General features: G+C 44.3%; 1 protein-coding gene across 1 annotated transcript in view; it reads right to left on the minus strand.

Moving 5' to 3' along the window:
- CCDC69 (coiled-coil domain containing 69) overlaps positions 1-4,928 on the minus strand; it is a 31,318-nt gene extending 26,390 nt beyond the window's left edge. The window contains exon 1 of the mRNA XM_077137441.1: positions 4,578-4,928. Within this exon, the coding sequence (XP_076993556.1) occupies positions 4,578-4,625 (48 nt within the window). The 5' untranslated portion in view covers positions 4,626-4,928. The remainder of the gene's footprint in view (positions 1-4,577) is intronic.
- Positions 4,929-15,337: the final 10,409 nt, after the last annotated feature.

A 15,337-nucleotide genomic window follows, 5' to 3' on the forward strand; every position in this document is an offset into this window, starting at 1 on the left:
AATTGTAGACCTGTCACCCATGCCTAACTTTGAAATCTGTTCTATAACTAGTTAGAATGTACTCTGAAATATATTGTTTTGTATATATATTTCACAATAAAAATGTTAAAAAAAAAAAAAAACAGACAAACATACAAACAAAAGAAAACCTAGGGAAAAAAATTCACATTTCCATGGACTAGTTTAACATGGGAAAATGCTCCCAGCTGGTTATCAAGTAGAAAAGAAGAATATAACCACATAGAATGTATTCTCAATTTTGTAAAAACAGTCACACTTATGAATATTATATACATAGGAAAAATAGTAGAAAGAATGACACTGAACTGTAAATAGTTGCTATCTCTTGGTGATGGGATTAAATGTGGTTTTTATACTTTCGCAAATTTTGATTTTTTGCTTCAAACATAATACTCAGAATAAGTCTGTTTCTTAAAGTGGTATAAATATATATACATTTTTTCTTAAAGTGGTATAAATATTTGCTAGCCCTATGCTTCAATCACCTCTTGCATTAGACCTCTGCTTGAACCCCTCCAGCGATGGGAAACTTGCTCCCTTTTGCGATCTGTGGATAGTCTTCTTCATGAGAAGTGGAAATCTGGCTCCCTTTAACTTCCCCCCAAGGGTCCCAGTTCTGCCTTCTAGAACAATAGAGGACAAGGCTGGTCCCCATGCTCCTTGAGGACACTTCAGGGGTTCAAAGGCATTGGCATTGGGTAGGCTCCAGGCAAAGTCCTTGCTCCCCAAACCCCCATCACCCCATCACCCTCCCGGGGACATAAATGCCTTCTTGCCCACATCCCTATTGGCTTTCCTTGGGTACAATCCAAGCAGTGATGTCCTTAAAGTCTAACTTGTCTATGCCTCTCTGTGACATTACACACATCATCTCTCAGCAAGGGTGTCACCTGCCAGCCAATGTGTCGACCTCATTACACACATTTTTTTCCATCTAATCCTTAGAACAGTCCTGTTACATAGGAGTTATCATACCTATCTCACAGACAAGGAAACTGAGGCATAGAGAAGCCAAATCCCATTCAAGTCACTTAATGGATACGTAATGGATCCAGGACTGAACCAGCAACTAGCCCAGAGCTTGGCACAGTCAATGAATAAATGTTTGCTAAGTAAATAAGTGAGCCCAGTTTGGAAGCCCATGCCCTTAGAGTCTATGGTCTTATTTCAGAATTATTTATGCCCATTCACTTCTACATTTCTCTTCTCCTGCCCCCCCCCCCCCCCTCCGGCCTGGCCTGGTACCTGGAGGCACTCATCAAGACTCATCAAAGGAGCAACTCATTGATTCCCTGTTGCCTGAGGCCCAGTTTTGGAAGTAGCGCTGAGACAGGTTCTCCGATGTCCTGCCAAAGCCCTGAGGATGGGGGAGTTCGCCATTACAGGGGCTCACAGTAGAGTGATACTACCTCCCCTGCCTGCACGAGGCAGGTAGCCTGTTGGGGACAAGCTTGGGCACTCGGGTTGGCACCTGAATATGAAGTTGGGTCCCTACCTACTCCTTTGTCATCCCTACAGGTAAGCCCATGGAACGTTTGTTTCCTTGGCCCCTACCCTTTCTGCTTAGCCTTCTCCCAAATTCTCCTGGTGATGACCACAAAATGCAGAGGGTTCTGCATCACCCACCTCCCAGCCTGCCAGGGATTCCCACTCACACGTTCACCAGTGTTACAACTTGTCCCAACAAGGCAGTACTAAGCCCCAGGTTGGCCCAGCAGAGTGCAGAACAGCTATTCATCTAAGGCTAACAGGCACTGCAAACCACAGAACTCAGCAACCCCCCAGATCCCTGAACCTAGAGGAGCTTGAGAGGTCCTAGTGGTCAATTCCCTGTCCCTACCCAAAGAAGCCCCCACTAAAAGTTCCAGCCTCATTCCTTGCTGCCTACCACCTCCACTCTCCACAGCGAACTCCATCACACTGGGCTTTCTCTGGCTCAGCCTTTGTTCAGGTTGATTCCTCTGCCTTGGTTGAGTAGTGCCTACCAAATTCAGAACTAAGCTGAGACATTCTCCCTCTTCCACGAAGCCTTCATGTGTTTCTTGAGGCTGGATGAGGTGACCCTGTTGCACCCTGGGCTCTTATTTGTTTCTCATTCATTCACTCAAATATTTACTGAGTACCTGCTCTGAGCACTGTATAAGGCACTGGATGGGAGCGCAGAAAACCAGGTTCAAATGTGGATGGCTATCTGACTTTGGACACTTCACTCCTCACTGAGCCTCAGTTTCCTCACCTGCAAAGTGCTAAGGATTCCACAGCTCAGCCTAGCTCCTAGGGCTTTCATGAGGCTCAGCAAAGATAAGGATGTGAAAGTATCCAGTAAACGGTCACTCGGATGAGTCACTGTTATCATGACTTGATCTCTCTATATCTGAGCTCATTTCTGTACATCCCATCTCCAGAAATTCCTCTGTGCCCTACTAGAGGGCCGAAATTTGGAGTAGCATAGCCTGGAAGGATCAAAATAGGCATGAACTTTAAACAAAACTAGCCCGTTAATCTTGCCACATAGGGGGCAAGGGCCTGGGGACTTCTGGGGCAGGGAAGACATGCCAGGCTGCCCTGAGGCCACAGGGGGTAAGGGCTTATGGGCCAAGGAGCACTGAAAATCCTTGAGAAGGCATCAGTAGCACAAGGTAGGGGTAGAGACAAAGCATACTGGGCTAGGGGACTAGATACTAAGTTCTGCTGGGAGTTCCTCTGTGACTTCAATTGAGGCCCTGCCCTTCTCTAGGCCTTCACCTCCCATCTGTAAGTTGAGTGAGTCAGTCCTGGTGGTACCCAAGGCCCTTTCTAACTTGGACAGTCTATGCCAATGTTACTTGCAGCTTGGGTCAGACGGGTCCAGTTCAGGCTGTGTCAGGGAGAGACAGGGGCAGCTAGTGAAGCTCTCAGAAACACAGAAGGCAAGGAGACCCAGACTTATTGTGGTCCTCTCTTCCAGCCTCTGTAAGGGTCATGGCTGGAACAGGTTCCTACCAGCTTCCTCCTTCCTCTGGATAGATGGAATTCACCCTGGCCCACTTTGCAGATTGAGAGGTTGACAGAGGTGCAGAGAACATAGGCTCTCAGATCCTTAAAGATCATCCTGCCCATTTTCTCTTCATATAAAAGGGGAGACTGAAGCCCCAAGAGGGGCATGGGATGGCTTGGAATCACACAGAATGGTTTATGGAAGAGGCTGGACTTAAACCCAGAATTGATGGTCACCTGTTACCAGCTTGGTGACATGTCTCAAGGCAGGCTCTGGGTTTATCACCCGCCCCCCACTCAACCCACCTCTGTCAGCTAGCCCCTTACTTCCATTGATGGAAACAAGCCTCAGTTTCCCTGTTGCAGCCAGGGAAGACATGAGGATTTCTGAGTCAGAGCTTGGTGGGTTATTTGAACTGGGGTAAAGGAGGAACAAGAGAAGGAGGAATAAGCACAGGTGCTGTGCTTAAACCAAAACTCAACGCCCTGGATGAGGCACGGTGCAGGGAATGGATCACCCAGGTTAGGGGCAGTACTGATACCGGACAGGCAGAAAAAAATGTGCTCAGGCACCAGCACAGCAGGAGCAGAAAGAGGGAGTTTCAATTTCAATGCAAAATTACTAAATACCGTCACAGTTTGGGGCGCCTCAGGGTTTAGAGGAAGATTGCTCATAAAGTTTGTAAAACCATCTAGTCCCACCTTGCTGGAGGGCAGGGAAACGGTCCAAGAGGCAGGATGTGCCTTAGCTTGCTTTGTGACTTGAGGGTCTGCCCTTCCCCTCTCTGGGCCACAGGTTGTCCCCCAGAGGAGGCTGTCCTCCTGGCTGACCTAGGCTTGTCAGACCCCAGGAGGCAACTTAGAAACCCGAGTACTATTCCCTGGGCCCTGACCCAGCTCTAAGGTCCCCTGGGGCAGGGACAGGAAGGGAGGGAAGGGCAGCGGAAGGCAATACACCTCCTCCTCCTTTGGCCCCTCCCAGCTCCCTCAGAACAGCCCACTTGAGCCTGGCTCCCAAGCCTTGGAAGAAGTTCTAGACTAGGGTTTTGCAAACATTAAACCTTACCAGGAATCTCCTGGGCATCTTAGTAAACAGCAGGTTGTGTTTTAGCAGGTTTGGGCAGAACCTGATATTCTGCATTTCTAACAGGTCGCAGGTGATGCCCATGCTGCAAATTCCGGACCGCTCAGCCCTAGAGATTATCTGCTTCTGAACCGATGGGAAAGTCAAAGGCCCAGAGAAGTCCAGTCATTTGTCCATGGCCACACAGCGAGCAGCCCCAGACGGAAGAGGGCACCTGTCACAGACACTAGATATTTCCCCATCCGAGGCAGCCGTGGTCAGCTGCCCTTCCTGGGCCAGGGGCTGTGTTCGTAAACTCTGCAGCTCCCCGCAGCTTAGCCCGGGGACGGGGTGGGGGGCGGGAGGGAAAGGAGCGCTGCCAGGTTTAGCCTTCCCCGCGGGCCTCTCGCAGTCCTCGGCCCACCCAAGGAGCCCATGGCACCCAAAGGTCCCTTGCCGCGTTGCGGGTCCGCGCCCTTCTTTTCCCAAGGCAAACTTCGCCGCCGGCGCCCTTTACCTTTTTGGGGGTTTTGCAGCAGTTCAGCTTGCTGTGTCCGCAACCCATCCTCCTCCGGGGGCTCCCGGACACCTCTTCCCAACTCCGGGGCCCCCAGGGAACCCTGCTGCCCCGGGCTCACTGCCCGCTCCGCGCCCGCCGGCCGGGGTTGCGGGCAAGACCCTGAGACTGAACCTGGAAGCGCAGACTTGAGCCTGAGCTGGGGCGGCCGCGCACCGTAAATACCCGAAGAGCAGGGCTTCTGCGAGGCCCGCCGGGCTCGTAGCGCCGCCGGCGGGAGGCAGGTGAACAGAATCTTTCTAAATGATAGGAACCTCTGCCTGGGCAGAAAAGGCCTGTATGAGCAACAGATGCTTTTCTGGGCCGGCAGCTGAAAAAAAGCCAGTTCAAAAAAAAAAACAAAACAATTATTTATAAACACAATGGCTACTATTTGTTGAGGACTGTTTCTGTTCCTGCTGTTCTTTGCATATTATTTCTATTTCTTGTCATGTCCTTACAACAAAAGTATTATTTCCGCTGCTTTGCAGATAAGGAAATGAGGTTCAGAGATGTTGCAGATAAGGAAATGAGGTTCAGAGATGTGAAGCGATTTCCCGAAGGTCACACACCTAGTAAGGACCAGATAGAACAGTTTTTATTCCAAAACCAAAGTTTTGAGCCACTTCCTTACAAATAAATAAAACTAAGCTTAATTTTCATGCCTCTTCACTTCTGGATAGATAGTTCTTTCCAGTTTACAAGCGTCTATAATATTCTGCTCTTTCTATCTTGGATGGATTATATCCATCATAATAACCTCATGAGGCAGATTGGGCCAGATGTAGCAGGAATAGGAAAAACAAAACGTCAGTGTCTGGGAAAAGGAAATTTCATCTACCCTCACTTTGTTACTAGCTGGGTTTCTGGAGTAGCAAAGCAGGCAAATGGACACCTAACTTTGAAAAACATGCTTATGCATATCTCTGTGTGTATTAGAAAATCAGAGTAAGACCAGAGATACTTGGGAAATATTTAATGAAAGGGATTTACAGTCATGCAAGGGGCAGACCACAAAAGAATCCCCCTTCCCAGACGAGTTGCCCATTGTTATAAAAAAGGAAACTAAGGAGACAAGTGTCATTAGGTTCTTAGAAGGATCAATAACATAGAATGGCAGTTAACAAAGTGTAGTCTCCAAACCAGCAATATCAGCACCAAGGAACTTGAAGGAAATGCAAATCCTCAGGCCCCACCCCTGACCTACAGAGCCTGAACTCCAGTTGGGGGGCCCAGGCATCTATTTTAACAAGCCCTTTAGGGGATTCTAATGCACTTTAAAGCTTGAGAACCACTGCTCTAGGATGTGCTTAACAGGTAATGAAGAAAGTGCCTATTTAAATTAATAATGTCCATTAAATTAGTGCTAGTAAATTTTTTTAAACCAGTTTAAATAGCCTTGTAAAAGGGATTAGGTAAATAAATTATGATATATCCATAAAAACAGAATATCATGCACCAGTGAAAATTTTGATAATGTATATGTCCATTTTAGTTTCAAAGAATAAAAGGCATCAATAGTTATTACCTCTGGGTGGGTGGAATTTGAGATTTTTGAAAACTGCTCTTTATTTTCTTATATTTTTAAGTAAATTAGTATGCACTTACTTATAATATCATAATAAAAAAAATTTTTTTTAAAAATAGGGTTTTACTCCAAGGGTAAAACTTGGGTGGGGGGAACTTTTATAACATTGGATTTGGTAGTGATTTCTTAGAAGACACCAAAAGCACAGCCAACAAAAGAAAAAATAGGTCAAATGGACTTCATCAAAATTTAAAACTTCTGTATGTCAAAGGACACTATCAAGAAAGTGAAAAGACAACCTACAGGATGGGAGAAAATAATTGTGAACCATATATCTGAAAAAGGTTTAAAATCTAGAATATATAAAGTACCACTATACAATTCAACAACAATTTAAAAATGGGTAAAGGACTTGAATAGATATTTTTCTGAAGGTGTACAAATGGCCAATAAGCTCATGAAAAGATGTTCAACACCATTGGTCATTAGAGAAATGCAAATCAAAATTTCAATTGATTTTACCCATTAGGATGGTTATAATAATTAAAAAAAAACACCAGAAAATAATACGTATTAATGAGGAATAGAAATATTTATACAATGCTAGTGGCAAGGTATAATGGTACAGCCACTGTGGATATCAGTTTGGCAATTCCTCAGAAAATTGTAAATAGAATTATCATATAGTTCAGCAATCCCACTTCTTGTTATATATATCCAAAATAACTGAAAGCAGGCACTCAGACACGTATTTGTACACCTCTGTTCATAGCAGCATTATTCATAACAACTAAAAGGTGGAAGCAATGCAAGTATCCATCAACAGATGAATGGACACAATGTGATATGTATATACACACACATATATATATATATATTCAGCTGTTAAGAGAATGAAGTTCTGATGTATGCTACATGACATGGATGAACCTTGAAAACATTATGCCGAGTGAAATAAGCCAGACAAAAATGACAAGTATTGCATGATCTCACTCATATGAAACACCTGGAAAAAACAAACTTCATAGAGACAGATTAGTATCTTGCAGGTTCCTAGGGGTGAGTGGAGGTAATGCGGAAATCACTTTCAACCTGTTTATATCTAAGAGGAAGAAAGAGTTATAGCTTAATGTGTGACCAGTTTCTGTTTGAGGTGATAAAAAAGGAGGAGTAATAGATATCAGTGATAGAAGCCCAATATTGTGAATATAATATATACTACTGAATTGTACACGTGGCTAAAATGGGAAATTTTGAGATGTGCATTTGTTACTAATAAAAAGTTTTTAAAATATGTTTTTAAACCCATGTATGGGACTGAGCATAGTTTTTCAATCCATGGGCAGGTTTGTGAAATTCCAAAGAAATGGACAATTACTGTAAGTGAACTGGGTGGAAATGCGACATGAAAGGCAGAGATGGTTGAAATGGATGGGGAAACTGTCACCAGTAATGCCTTGTGGGATCCTGAACCAGCACTTTCTCCTTTCTGAGTTTTCCCATTTGTACACTGAAGAGTTGACGTTTTGAAAATTGATCTCAAATTTCAAAGTTAACAGTTGAAATCAATGGTGGGTAGGTATTAGGAAGGTAAGTTCTTTTCCTGGATCCTCTGTTCTCACAAGGTCTTGCCTCCAGGCTGTTTGAACCTCCTGTGAGACTAGATTCAGATTTCCCATCTCCCACACCTGGCTTTTTTGGCTAAATGTTTTGAAATTCCTGCCTAAGGAGGGGAAAAAAAGCCTCTAAAGGGCTTTTTTGCTCTGGTAATTTGAGTTTGAGGAAGTTGCCAATGAGATTTTCAGTGGTTGGTGTGTGTACGAGTCCGGTTAGCTTAGGTTTTGCTGTAGTAATGTAAAACAAAAATCTCAGTGGTTTAACGCTAGAGAAGGTAAGCCGTTGCTCACACTTCCGGTCAGGCCTGGGTAGAGAGGGGGCTCTGTTTCACAGTGCCCTTCCACATTGTGCAGCCATCTCAACATGATGTCTCAGGGTGTGCCCAGCCAAAAGAAGAGAGAATATGGAGAACAGCGCATGGGGTCTTTAACGCTTCCACTCAGAAGTTGCACACGCTAAGTCCACTCAGGTTTCATTGGCCAAAACAAGTCACATGATTATGCTTAACTTTAAGGGTATGGAGAAATGAAACGTGTGCCAAAAAGAGGAAAAACAGAATGAACAGCAGTTATGTCCACTGTAGTTAGCAGTCAACAAGCAGGTCTTGCTACCACAAGCAATACCTTGTATTGCAAGGTCCAATACCTTGGACAAGGAGGGTGACTAACTTGTCCTGGTTTGCCCAGGACTCTTCCAGTTTTAGCGCTTTCAAGTCCTATGTCCCAGAAACTCATTCCCAGGCAAACGGGGATAGTTCATCACCCTATGGACAAAGAATAGAGGTGGCACAAGAGAAGACTCAGCTCTTGTCCTTCAATTAATTCTGTTTTATGATATAATAATACAGAAGAAAAATGGGAACTAACACAACATAGGTTTCAAAGTTAATGCCAAGTTGTGTGCTCCATGCAGAAAGTATTAGCATTAAAGAGACACAAGAGACCAAGGTGGATGGGGGGTCAAGGAAGATTTCATGGCGGAATATTAAAGCAAAGAAAATTCAGGTCAAAAGGAATCCTAAGCCTGTCATGTGGGAGGCTTGGGTTCAATTACGGCCCATGCACTTCTCCCCTCCAAAAAAAAATTTCAGCAAATGATGCTGCAATAATGGGATAGTCACATGGAAAAAGAATGAAATGTGACCCCCGCCATACAGCATATAAAAAAAAAGGAATCCTAAAATCTCAGAGTGGGATGGGATCTGATGCTTGCAACTAAGGACCCTGACTAGTACATACGTCTTATAAATTACCTTTTAGGTGGCTGTGCAGCCTGTGCTTCAGTACTTCCAGTGCTAGGGAAAGCAGGGAGAGTAAATACAAGAGGGAGGAACTGCACGAGTCAAGACAAGGGAGAATGTGGACACTGGGGAGTTAAGGAATGAGGAATCTGTGCTGGAAACTAGGCTATGTGTAAAGGGACGAAGGTTGAGGATGGTGGGGATTATTCTGAGCATCTTTCAGTAGAAAAGTACAACATACCCAAACCAAAAAAGTTTTGCCTAGAATTTCAGGCAGTTCAGGGACCACTGCTGCAGCCCATGCTGTGGGATGTGGGTGGATCCCAGATTGAGAACATCTCAATGCAGTGATCACTAAAGGTCCTTCTATCCCTGGAAACTTTTTCTGTTCAGGTTCTTCTGACTGAGTTCAGTTATTCCCCAAACACAGGTCCTCTGCCAGGAGCGACTTTCTCACAATCCTTCTCCATGGGTTGTAATTCCACCTGTACATCAAAGCGCAGCTCAAATGCTCTCTCCTTCCAAAAGCCCTACTTGATTACCCAGCAGAGCAGACCCTTCCTCTTGGAACTCATGTTGTAGCACTTATTCTTTAGCTGTCTCAGCACATTTGGCAGTTTCTTTCGGCGTTACAGGTGTTTGTGTGTACTGTGTGTCATCTCCCCCCTCCCCACCTCATGCCACCCCACCTAGCACTTAGTAGGCTGTGGCAGCAACTGCCAGTTGCCTTATCCAATTTCTATTCTTCCCTCTTCCTCAGTTCCAGTATCTTGACATTCTTTGGGACAGTCATGTGCAATCATGTACAAGGCTAAATGCCCTGCTTTCCCAGCTTCCCTGTGGGATGACCAGTGAGTGATATGTAAAGGGAAATTACTGGTTGGGGTTTCCAGGAAAGCTTTTTATAGGGGAGTGACTCAGCTAGGAGCACGGTTCCCCCTTCCCCTGCCCCCTTTCTCCTGACTGGAATGCAGACATGATGGCTGAATCTCAGCAGCCATCTTAATATCCTGAGCAAAAACATGGAAGGAAGCTTGATCTCTTATGAATTTATGGGGGCCCAATATCAGCCTTGTTCATTTAACTTCCAAAATTGCTCACATGATAGAACAACTGAGTTGTTTAAGCCACTGACACTGAGATTCTGTCACTAGCAGCAGAATGCCATTTCTGACTGATACCTATGTCACTACTTAAGCCTTGTGATATTGTATTTAATTAGAACAATTTACCTTTTAGGGCCTCTGTGTGAAATCCAGCTCCAGTTCTGGGGTTGAGAAACGAGGCTCTGCTAAGACAGGTACTTTCAGTTTGCCAGACTTTATCCGTTTATTTATTTATTGAGCAGTTGTAGTTTTACAGAAAAATCAAGCAGAAAGTACAGTGTTTCCATTCCCCCCCACACAATTTTCCCCATTATTAACATTTTGCATTAATGTAGTACATTTGTTACAATTGATGAACCAATACAATTACAATTATATTATTGACTAAAGTCCATAGTTTACATTAGGGGGTCACACTTTGTGTTTCCAGTTCAGTAGGTTTTTTTCTTTTTAAATTTGTAATTGTGGTAACATGCATACAACATAAAATTTCCCATTCTAACCATTTTTTATTAGAGAAGTTGTAGGTTTTCCAAAATATCATGCAGAAAATACAGAGTTCCCATATACTCCCTTATTATGTGGACCACTCCCTTATGTGGTCCCTTTGCAGTATTTGCTGTTTATGTTGTACAGTCCTTTGTGTTTTTTTGTTTTTTTTTTTAACATGGGCAGGCACCAGGAATCGAACCCGGGTCCTCTGGCATGGCAGGCAAGCATTCTTTGTAGTTTTACAGGCACGCATTCTTGCCTGCTGAGCCACCATGGCCCGCCCCTATGTGTTTTTAAAAAATTTATTCTAGTAACATACATACAACATAAAATTTTCCTTTTTAACAACATTCAGATATGTAATTCAGTGCTTTTAATTACATTCACAATGTTGTGACACCATCACCACCATCCATTACCAAAATTTTCCATCATCCCAATAAAAACTGTACAGTTTAAGTATTCCCTAGCCCTGTCCTATCCCCTGATGACCTATATTCTGGTTTCTGTCTCTATGAATCTGCTTATTCTAATTTTTTCATATCAGTGAGATCATCTAATACTTGTTCTCTTGAATCTGCCTTATTTCACTGAAAATGATGTCTTCAGGGCTCATCCATACCGTTTCATGTATCAGAACAATTCAGTGGTGTTAATCACATTCTCAGGGTTTTGCTATCATCAACACTCGGTGGAAATGTGGGTTTTGATGGCTTCATCTTGGAATATAACTAAGGGAAGGAAATGAGAGGGAAATCTAAAATTGTTGAGTTCTGGGGTTTCCTCAGGAGTGTGCCCCAAATATGGTCGGACTCCTTTGCTTTAGAATCAACCTGGGAGTGGTTGGTTAAAATGCAGATTCCCTGGAACCCTCTCTGCTTCCCCCATTTACTGAATCAGAACCTGGATGATTTGAGTCTGAGAAATTGCCTCGCTGAAGTTTCAGCCTTACTAGCCAGTGTGTTGGTCGCAGTGGATCACCAGGGAACTGAATTGCTACATGAATTGTGTTGAATTGAATTGACTTGAATTAAAGGGAGGTCCTTGAAAAGGAGAATTTAGACTGATTGGCAAGAAGCCACTCCTGCCTATTTTCCCAGGAGATCTGTGGTTTGGGATTTGGGGCAGCCTTGGGAGGAGCTGCAAGATTCACTTTAGCACTTTCTCCACCAGAAGTCATTCACGCTGAGGACTTTCTCTGCTCAATGACGTTTAGATGGAGCCTGGTTTTAGGAGGCATATTCCATACTGTAGAGTCTGAGGGGCACAGAGCATCAGCTAGGGATTATCTCTAAAGTAAACTGCACGTGATCGATCTCTTTAAGAGTTCCAGTGTCTGGAGGCTATTAGTAATGAGCAGCTACCATTGGCTTATTTCTTTAAACCAATGGTTCTCAAAGTGTGGTCTCGGGACCAGCATCATTAGTACTACTCAGGAGCTTGTTGGCTGAATCAGAAACTCTGGGTGTGGGGCCCAGCATTTTCTTTTACCAAGTCCTCCAGGCAATTCTGATGCATGCTGTTCTAGTTTGCTAGCTGCAGGAATGCAACACACCAGAGACGACTGGCTTTTAATAAAAGGGGATTTATTTTGTTAGTTCTTCAGAGGAAAGGCAGCTAACTTTCCACTGAGGTTCTTTCTTACATGGAAGGCACAGGATGGTCTCTGCTGGTCTTCTGTCCAGACCCCTGGTTTCCAACAACTTTCCCTGGGTGACTTCTTTCTGCATCTCCAAAGACCTAGGCTGAGCTGCAAGTGCTGAGCTGAGGAATGCCGAGCTGCTTAGGCTGTGCTACATTGCGCTCTCTCATTTAAGCACCAGCCAATTAAGTCAAACGTCACTCATTGCAGCAGACACGCCTCCTACTGCAGATGTAATTAGCAACAGATGAGGTTCACATACCATTGGCTTATGTCCGCAGTAACAAGACTAGGTATGCTCACCTGGCCAAGTTGACAACTGAATCTAATTAACACACATGCTTATGTTTGAGAACCACTGCTTTCGGCAATTATATCCTTCTCTTGCTGGACAGGTTTTTTTTTAATGGCCTTAGAGATGAGGGACAGAGTGGGGTCTAGGGCTCAGTGAGTCTATTGGTGAGTCCCATTTTCCATGTTTGAGACATCTTCGCCTGGGCTGGGAGGTAGGTGTCAACAGTGACTCCAGGAGGGGAAGCTGTAAGGCTGGGAGGCAGGTCCTCAGTCATCTTGAGCTATGTTCCAGGAGTGATAAACCAGGACCCCGACCCACCTTACATGTAAGGAGTAAGAGCAAGTCCTTCTCTGCCCTGGAGAGTCCCTAATGAGCAGTTGATTTAAAGGTGATTGGATGAGCAGGACTCCAACATTAGCCTGGGCCTTTCCAGGCTCAGATCGGAGCTGGATATTTACTTGCCTGGCTGCACCTAAGCCAACAATCAACTTACCCTCTTCTGCCCTCCCTCCCAACACACAAACACCTTATCAGAGGACTATTTGTACCTTCTGCATGTTGTTCTGTGTGTTAAAACCTGAAATTGTGTTTCCACTTCCATTCAATTCCACACACACACTTACTGTGTCACTGTTCAGTGGGAAACCCAGTGGTTTAGTTTGTTAAAGCTGCAAAAATGCAATGTACCAGAAATTGAATGACTTTCTTTTATAAAGGGAATTTATTAAGTTATAAGTTTACAGCTCTAAAGCCATAAAAACGTCCAAACTAAGGCATCCAAGGAAAGATACCTTGACTCAAGAAAGGCTGATGGGTCAGGAACAATTCTGCCAGCTGTAGCTGGTGTCTGCTGGTCCTTTGGCTTCTGATTTCAAGCAGCTTTCCCAGGGGCATTTTCTCTCTGCTGTGTCTCTCTGCCTGTGTCAGCTCTGACCTTTTTCCAAAATGTTTCCTTTTTTAAAGGACTCTAGTAAGTTAATCAAGATCCACCTTGAATGGGTGGAGTCACAACTCCATCTAATCGAAAGGTCACACCCACAATTGAGTGGCTCTATCTTCATGGAAATAATCGAATCAAAGGTTCTACCCTACACTATAGGTCTGACCCCACAAGATTGGATCAGGATTAGAAAATGACTTTTCTGGGGTACATAATAGTTTCAAACTGGCACACCCAGTTTCCAGCATCCACCACAAAGAATGAATAATTTTCAATCTTATGTAAGCCCCAAAGTAATCACAACCTTAATACCCCTTTTCTAACAGATAACTGCCCTTAAGCACCTCTCCTCTGGACAGTCTGGTGTGCCCCAGCCTGGATACTACCTTCCTTGTTCCACTCGAATGGGTGCGATGGTGAGAATGCCCCACATAAAACTGACTAGAAGGCAAGTCTGAGGATGGTGAATCCAAGGACCATATTTTCCAAATAAAAATTGGAATACATCTAGCAGAGGAATTTTGTGATTTATGTGTAATTTTATTGCTCTGATTCTATTCACTCATTCATTCTTTGCCAAAATGTTGGAATTTCTGGAACATCTAAATAGTTAATGGGGACAAAGAGATAGGATACTTGTAAATAGCAGTACCCCAGAACAAAGGGAAGGGAAGATAGGCTGCAAAATGCCCCCCAGAGATATCTATGTCCCAATCGCTGGAACCTGTGACTGTTACCTTATATGGCAAAAGGGACTCTGAGGATGTGGTTAAATTAAGGATTTTGGGATGAGGAGATTATTCTGGATTTTCCAGGAGGTCCCTAAGTGTAACCTCAAGAGTCTTTACATAAGAAGGTGATAAGAAGGTCAAAGGAGGCAGAGGGAGCTGTCATAACAGAAGCAGAAGGTTGGAGTGATATGAGCAAGGGGTCACAAGTCAACAATGCAGGAGTTCTCCAGAAGTTAGAAAAGGCAAGGAACTGGATTTGCCTCGAGTGCCTCTGGAAGGAACCAGGCCTGTTCACACCTTGACTTTTGCCCAGTGAAACTGATTTCTGTCTTCTGGCCTCCAGAACTATAAGAGAATACATTTGTGTTGTTTTAAGTCACTAAGTTTGTGGTGATTGGTTTTAGCAGCAAGAGGAAACTAATACAATAGGTATGACCTGGGCTTAAAAACCCCCAACCACCAATGCTGAGTATAAATGAGGGGAGGGTCAGTGTAAGGATGGGGGGAGGCACAAACCAGGAACAGGCACTCACTTCCAAGAAGGGCAGGGGGATCCATTTCAGGGGATCACTGTCACAAGGAAATGAAGGCCCAGACTGGCATGACCTTCCAATTTTTCAAGAGAAACTGGAAATCGGTTTGGCTTTTATTTTTATTTATTTATTTATTTTAACATGAGGTACTATCACCTGTGGTCTAGGTAGCCAAATAATATAATGAGGAGTATGGAAAAATATCAGAGAAGCAGAAGAAGGAGTGTCTGGAAGAGCGAAGGTCAGCACAGACTTCACCAAGGCTGCGATATTTGAACTGGGCTGTGTGGATGAAATAGTTCTCATCAAGAGAGTGGGGATGGGCCTTTCATCTGAGAACTGTAGGGCATTTTCATGGGCCCCAAATGGCTCGGTGTGGCTGGAGCACTGGGTGAATAGGGAGAGTGAGAGGAAGATAGACAGGGAGAGACCTTGAAGGGTTGGCCAAGACGTTTTTACTTCATTCTGTAGGCAATGGAGAGTGGTGTGACCAGATCAATGCCACAGCAGGTCACTCTGAAGCTCAAGTGTAGGAGAGACAGTAGCACTGCTCAGCAGCCTTCAAATATATCTCCTGGTGAGGATCCAGAAGGTTCC

The sequence above is a fragment of the Tamandua tetradactyla genome, chromosome 20, assembly GCF_023851605.1.
Source record: "Tamandua tetradactyla isolate mTamTet1 chromosome 20, mTamTet1.pri, whole genome shotgun sequence".
Lineage (NCBI taxonomy): Eukaryota > Metazoa > Chordata > Mammalia > Pilosa > Myrmecophagidae > Tamandua > Tamandua tetradactyla.